Here is a 7,233-nt window from a genome sequence, read left to right on the forward strand (position 1 = left end):
GCACAGGGCAAGCCTGTTACTAAGCAACAGCTCTCCCACTGTTTGTGGAAGCAATTGCTGTGGGGCCCATACGAGTCAGAGTTCGCAGGCACCCTCGGGTTCGCGAGTTCTTTTGACTCAGGGTCTGGCTGCATCCTGGGCTCTGTCCAAGACATTGGTGCAAGCGGCGAGCTGGTCCTCGCCGCTCACTTTTGTCCGCCTTTTAGCAGTCTGGACGTTCTACTCCCAGTTTGACTCAAGCAGTGCTGGGCACCTGGTTGAGTCGGAGCCCTACCTGTTAAAGTTCTGGTCGGTTTGGTGATTTTCGAGATAAGCTCGGCAATACGGGAGCTACAATTTCCCATAGTGAGACATCGAACGGAGTGTTATGAATGAGAACTATAGGTTACATACGTAACCCTAGCCCTCAGAGTAACATGAAGTGAGATGTCTCACCAGACGGCCCTCCTTGCTATGGTGAAGCGAGAAGAGGTGCTTATTTTGAATGACGCATGCATCGTGGCTCAAGCTACTTATAGGGGGTGAATTCCCTGACGCTGACGTCAAGATCACCAGCCAATCAGGATTGGCGTAATGAGATTGATGCTTCTGTTTGCTCCGCGATGAGGCGCATCCCATAGTGAGACATCTCACTTCATGTTACTCTGAGGCTTGGGGTTACGTAAGTAACCTATAGTTTTTGTGACTGATGTCAAAAGATAATTAATATGCGAACATTTCACAGAAACAGCCGCAGCTGCAAACACTTCAATGAATTGCTATAAAATGAAAATGTTAGAGATTTAGAATAATTAATCATTTCTGATGATACAACAAAGTAATAATCAGGGTGCACAATGTCATCACATGATCAAATCTGTGAACATTCCGAATGGAAATTAGAACGGAACCATGTTTGGAACATTCCATGAAATGGCTTTGTGACATCATAGAATGTTCTGAACATGCAGACAGACTCACTCCAGGTCACTCAGATCACTCGGATCATTAACAGTTAACTTATAGTCGCAGCGAGTACCCTCAGAGAGACTTCAAGATGAATATCCAGAATTTGTGTCCCTATGGCCTGAAGAGTTTGATAGAGTGTGCTACCAGAGCCACACTCCTCTCACAGCCTGCCGACATCCCCAACTTTCTACAGCAATATATGTCAGAGCAGATCCGTTTCAGAGAATCTCAACCTGAAGATGACCCGAAGGTTGTTTCCTTCAATTACCAAGAGATATTTGGTAAGCTACTGTTCGTATATATCAAATATAATATTTAAAGGGATGATTTGTGATGTCTCTAGCTTATTTGATCATGTCCTTTTGCCAAGAATCAGTGAATGTTTTACTAGTTCAAGGTTTATTAGATTACCAACAGACAATCCACCATTTTTTTCAAATAGCAATCAGCATTGAATTCATGATAACATGATTTATATTATGTATTAGATGTTTTGTAAAATATATGTTGTCCAATTTTGAATCTGGTATGAAAATATATTTTGTTTACACGTTATAGTAAACATTAAACTTTACCTAGGAGTTTTATGTAGAACATATCTTACCAGGTCCTCAACAAATACCTCTAATGAATATAAAGGAACATCTTATAATCAAGTAACTACTAAAGAAAATGAAGTGTCATTTTATGTTTTTCTAATTTCCTTACAGAGAAGAATCTGCTGAGAAAGACGGAGACACCATTTGCCACCATCGAAACATCCGTTCAGACCCCAGGAACATGCCAGCTCTTACCCACACCAATCCCCCCAAAACCAACTCCTGCAGATTCAGCATCCATGGTCACCAGCAAGCCCTCCAAAACACCAGCTATCCCAGTACAAGTTGTTAAACGCAGCCCTGTTCCTCCACCAATCCCTGAAGAGAAAGCAGATAAAGCTTCAACATCCAGGGCCATCAGCAAGCCCTCCAAAACACCAGCTATCCCAGTACAAGTTGTTAAACGCAGCCCTGTTCCTCCACCAATCCCTCAAGAGAAAGCAGATAAAGCTTCAACATCCAGGGCCATCAGCAAGCCCTCCAAAACACCAGCTATCCCAGTACAAGTTGTTAAACGCAGCCCTGTTCCTCCACCAATCCCTGAAGAGAAAGCAGATAAAGCTTCAACATCCAGGGCCATCAGCAAGCCCTCCAAAACACCAGCTATCCCAGTACAAGTTGTTAAACGCAGCCGTGTTCCTCCACCAATCCCTGAAGAGAAAGCAGATAAAGCTTCAACATCCAGGGCCATCAGCAAGCCCTCCAAAACACCAGCTATCCCAGTACAAGTTGTTAAACGCAGCCGTGTTCCTCCACCAATCCCTGAAGAGAAAGCAGATAAAGCTTCAACATCCAGGGCCATCAGCAAGCCCTCCAAAACACCAGCTATCCCAGTACAAGTTGTTAAACGCAGCCCTGTTCCTCCACCAATCCCTCAAGAGAAAGCAGATAAAGCTTCAACATCCAGGGCCATCAGCAAGCCCTCCAAAACACCAGCTATCCCAGTACAAGTTGTTAAACGCAAGCTTGTTCCTCCACCAATCCCTGAAGAGAAAGCAGATAAAGCTTCAACATCCAAGGCCATCAGCAAGCTCTCCAAAACACCAGCTATCCCAGTACAAGTTGTTAAATGCAGGCCTGTTCCTCCACCAATCCCTGAAGAGAAAGCAGATAAAGCTTCAACATCCAAGGCCATCAGCAAGCTCTCCAAAACACCAGCTATCCCAGTACAAGTTGTTAAACGCAGGCCTGTTCCTCCACCAATCCCTCAAGAGAAAGCAGATAAAGCTTCAGCATCCAGGGCCATCAGCAAGCCCTCCAAAACACCAGCTATCCCAGTACAAGTTGTTAAACGCAAGCTTGTTCCTCCACCAATCCCTGAAGAGAAAGCAGATAAAGCTTCAACATCCAAGGCCATCAGCAAGCTCTCCAAAACACCAGCTATCCCAGTACAAGTTGTTAAACGCAGGCCTGTTCCTCCACCAATCCCTGAAGAGAAAGCAGATAAAGCTTCAACATCCAAGGCCATCAGCAAGCTCTCCAAAACACCAGCTATCCCAGTACAAGTTGTTAAACGCAGGCCTGTTCCTCCACCAATCCCTCAAGAGAAAGCAGATAAAGCTTCAGCATCCAGGGCCATCAGCAAGCCCTCCAAAACACCAGCTATCCCAGTACAAGTTGTTAAACGCAGCCGTGTTCCTCCACCAATCCCTGAAGAGAAAAGAGGTGTCCGGATATCAGGTAAGGATATGTGTGAATATGGATACAAAGGATTTTTATCATGATTAAAGCTCACATTGGAACATCAACACATGTCATATAGGTGCAATGTACCACTACTTTTAAAAATGATTAAATGTTACTAATATTATGTTTTTGGTAATTTGCCTTTACAGAAACAAAAATCCTGAGTAAGACGGAGACACAAACTGACAATATCAAAACGGTAAAACCAAAACAAAAAGGAAGCGGAATACCGAGATCAGAAAGCACCAAAGAATCAAAGGAAGCAAGGACAGAAAGAAACAAGCCGAAAACTAAGGTCCAGGAGAAGTCAAGTCAGCCTAACCAATTTCCAGACATGAGCAGAGGAGATAGGGTTTTGTGGATAGATAGGGAAAGGGTTAAACCAATCCTCAACAGAGAGGTTGGAGGTGTACAGAAAACAGCGGTCTGTAGACCAGCTTTAGTAGTAGAGGGCAACTGCTTCTCTCACCCTCATTGTTTGATGACTCCAATCATTGTCATAAAATACAGGTGTCTGCATATTAGAGTCTCACCTTATAGGCAAAGTAGTCCCTCACTCAATTCCTATGGATTATATTGAGGACCCCTAAAACGCCCCACTAAACTATCTGAAACTTGAGGGGCCAAGACAGACTAGAAAATGAGCAGATAGTATTTAAAATATTTGTAATAACACGTATACAATTTGACACGACACACATTTAGAACTTAAAATACCGGTAACCACTACCCTCAAAACTAACGATCAACTAATTAACCCACTTTATCATGTAATAACACGTATACGATTTGACACGACACACATTTAGAACTTAAAATACCGGTAACCACTACCCTCAAAGCTAACTATCAACTAATTAACCCACTTTATCATGTGCGTTTTGTATGACTTCATCAAAATAGGAAAAATACACTCTAAGCAATTAATAAGAATTGTTTTAAAATTGCAATCGACGAGAGGAAAATTCAAATCAAGGTATTGGTTCAATAAGAAAAATAACAAAGGAAAGTGTGTCAAATGACCATTTTGAATTATGTACTGTAACGGGTTTCTGAGATTTATTTTCCCGCAAATTAAGGCGAGCAAACTTGTTTGCAACAGTTGCTCGCAAAAAAAATCTCTCTTTAATCATTTCAATATTGTTAATGTAAATCGTTATCTCCTTCAAAACCATAAATAATATCAGGAAATAATTATACATGTATCAAAATCGCATAATAGACAAATGCAATATCCAAATCGAGGTGTAGGGTCAATAAGAAAAATAACTAAGGAAAGTGTGTCAAATGACCATTTTGAATTATGTACTGTAACGGGTTTCTGAGATTTATTTTCCCGCAAATTAAGGCGAGCAAACTTGTTTGCAACAGTTGCTCGCAAAAAAAATCTCTCTTTAATCATTTCAATATTGTTAATGTAAATCGTTATCTCCTTCAAAACCATGAATAATATCAGGAAATAATTATACATGTATCAAAATCGCATAATAGACAAATGCAATATCCAAATCGAGGTGTAGGGTCAATAAGAAAAATAACTAAGGAAAGTGTGTCAAATGACCATTTTGAATTAAGTACTGTAATGGGTTTCTGAGATTTATTCGCCTGCAAATGATAAAATATTACGCCGAGCAAACAGTTGCTCGCAAAAAATCTCACTTTGATCATTTAAATATTTTAATGACAATTATGATCTCCTTTAAAACCATGAATCTTCAATAGCACATATCACTGACAATAATTGCAACCAGATCTGTTTTTACTGAAGCCCTACTCAGTCAGTCAGTCAGTTTAACAAATATGCAATTAACTAGGAAAAGTAAAGCACTCGTACTTTGTTCTAAAATAAGCACACAACCATGGTACTAAATAAGAAGTAGCATCAGTAAACATAAGGTGAGGCAAGTTTATAGCGCGTTTATAACACAAGGCAATTCGAAGTGCTTGAGTAAACATATAAAGGTTTTGAAATGGCAGTTGGTAATAAACAATAATAAACTGTGTTGTTGCAGTCTGAAGCGAAGTGGCACTCTAGTAAAATGCCAAAGGGACTGTTTTTCAAAGGAAATCGCGAACTCTTGTATTGTTGTGTAAATGCCCAATAATAGCCTACAAGATGCATTATTTTGGGTTGATTTTAATAATAAATGTGAAAAATAATTTAACTGTAATTGTGTGTGTTTCAGTGTCTGCTTTCTCCTTTTTGAAACGGTATTGAATGCAAATGTATGGATTTATTGCAGTATAGATTTCTTTACATTCACCTGCTGACACTATATTTCACTTCCTTAAAGGCAGGGATAATGACACGGAGAACGTAACAACATACATAACAGCATGACCTGTAATGGGTTATCAAGAGATTAATTATTTATCTTCTACATGTTTTTTCTCCTGGTTATGTAATGTAATGCCCTGGAAATAGGGTAAATATTGGTAGAGGAGATATTAATACTCTCTCGCTAATCTCGCCTCCCATCAGAGCTCCGAGGCGTTACCAACGATCAGCACATGATTAACCAACACAAACAAGGATTTGCATCACCTATTTGCCAACAAGTCCTCCAACTCATACGACCAAATGGGTCGATTGTTTAAGCCCTTATTACGACCAAATATGTCGTTTGTTCAAGCGCTTAATACGACCTATAATTACGTTTGAAAATGGTAGGCCTCGAGTGCTCCCGTTGAATGCAAACGTTACAGAGGGTTGTTTATTCACAAATAACCCTCTCTGTAAAATCCTAAATTGTAGGATAGTTTGGCCATTAAAACGCGTTATGATTAGATTTCTAGCGAGAAGTATATATTGTACTTTTAGAATCCACGTCCAGTCGATATGTAGGATCTATAGTTTGATAGATATTACGAAGATGATTTGAGATTTCGTCAGGAGAACGTGTATATGCGGCAAGCTTCCATGTAAAGTTACGGGTTAAAAACAGTATTTCCGGTCTCGCCGTTTTCATAATAAAACCAATGATCAAATGATTTAACAGTGATATCTGCACTACTCATCCACTAAAAAAACATCAGTTTATCCTAGTTAATTATACGACATTAATTGGTTTAAATTGTGTACAATGCTTTTGTGTTTTTCCCATAGGTTTTTCTCTTTCGATTCTGAGAGACACTTTTCTTTTTTCAGAGGTTTTGATAGGCTAAAATCACGCCGCAATGCACGTCGGGATATGGTGTTTATGTGATATGAAATCGGAAAACATTAAAAAAAATTATAATAATACTTTATTCCGAGTGTTCTTGCTTTTCTCTTTGAAAGTCATCACATAACGGCATTGTAATACACGGTTCGGCTGCATTAAATATTACATATCTGCCCTAGATATGTATTTATAGAGCCCTGATCAGAAGACCTTTTGACAAACTGGAAGAGATGCCGCCAAAACTGAATACGTGACGTGGACCATAAATATATCAACAATTAAACAACATCTTCCATTTCTTTTCACACAATACGTCTCCTTGCAGTATCAACACTAATTCGGCTGACTTTTATATTTGATCCAATTAGTAGATAGTCTGTATTTACACCATAACGGTGCACAGCTGATCGAAAGGGACTTTTTTGTAGTTTTTAAAGATATTACTGATTTTCTGAACTACCTTTCCAACTCCTCATGCAGTTGACTGTTACAGGTCTATACAGGTTCATGGTACAATGCATAAGCTTCACATCGAGAGACTGAAACTGTATTCTCCTTTACCGTTCTGTTTTAAACTCACAATAAAGTGAATAGTCATATTATGTACGATATTATTATGTTTTATTAACTAGACCAATGGTCTAAACCGCACCTCCTAGTGGTTAAAGCACGTTATTGAATGTAGTTGTTGATGAAAGCATTTAAATATTAAGAGTAGCCTACATACAAAATAGGGGTCAATGATAGAAATATAGAATGGAAAATATCTAGAAGATACTGTAGTGATCTCTACAATAAAACAGTTTAGTGCAGGACGTCCAAAGATATTAACAGGA

The 7,233-nt window shown here is 39.4% G+C and overlaps 1 protein-coding gene across 1 annotated transcript; it reads left to right on the top strand.

Moving 5' to 3' along the window:
* Positions 1 to 951: 951 nt before the first annotated feature.
* LOC117461978 (nascent polypeptide-associated complex subunit alpha, muscle-specific form-like) lies at positions 952 to 5,398 on the top strand. Its single transcript, XM_034103979.2, has 3 exons — positions 952 to 1,229; positions 1,659 to 3,227; positions 3,383 to 5,398. The coding sequence occupies exons 1-3, from the start codon at positions 1,037 to 1,039 to the stop codon at positions 3,811 to 3,813; spliced, it is 2,193 nt and encodes a 730-aa protein (XP_033959870.1). The 5' UTR covers positions 952 to 1,036; the 3' UTR covers positions 3,814 to 5,398.
* The last annotated feature ends 1,835 nt before the right edge of the window (positions 5,399 to 7,233 follow it).

The sequence above is a fragment of the Pseudochaenichthys georgianus genome, chromosome 3, assembly GCF_902827115.2.
Source record: "Pseudochaenichthys georgianus chromosome 3, fPseGeo1.2, whole genome shotgun sequence".
Taxonomy (NCBI): domain Eukaryota; kingdom Metazoa; phylum Chordata; class Actinopteri; order Perciformes; family Channichthyidae; genus Pseudochaenichthys; species Pseudochaenichthys georgianus.

What these genes read in the sequence shown, in the direction of transcription:
- LOC117461978 (XM_034103979.2), top strand. Translation starts at nt 1,037, where the DNA reads ATGAATATCCAGAATTTGTGTCCCTATGGCCTGAAGAGTTTGATAGAG. An exon ending in CAATTACCAAGAGATATTTG is followed by an intron (nt 1,230 to 1,658) that starts GTAAGCTACTGT and finishes ATTTCCTTACAG; the next exon opens with AGAAGAATCTGCTGAGAAAG. An exon ending in AAGAGGTGTCCGGATATCAG is followed by an intron (nt 3,228 to 3,382) that starts GTAAGGATATGT and finishes TTGCCTTTACAG; the next exon opens with AAACAAAAATCCTGAGTAAG.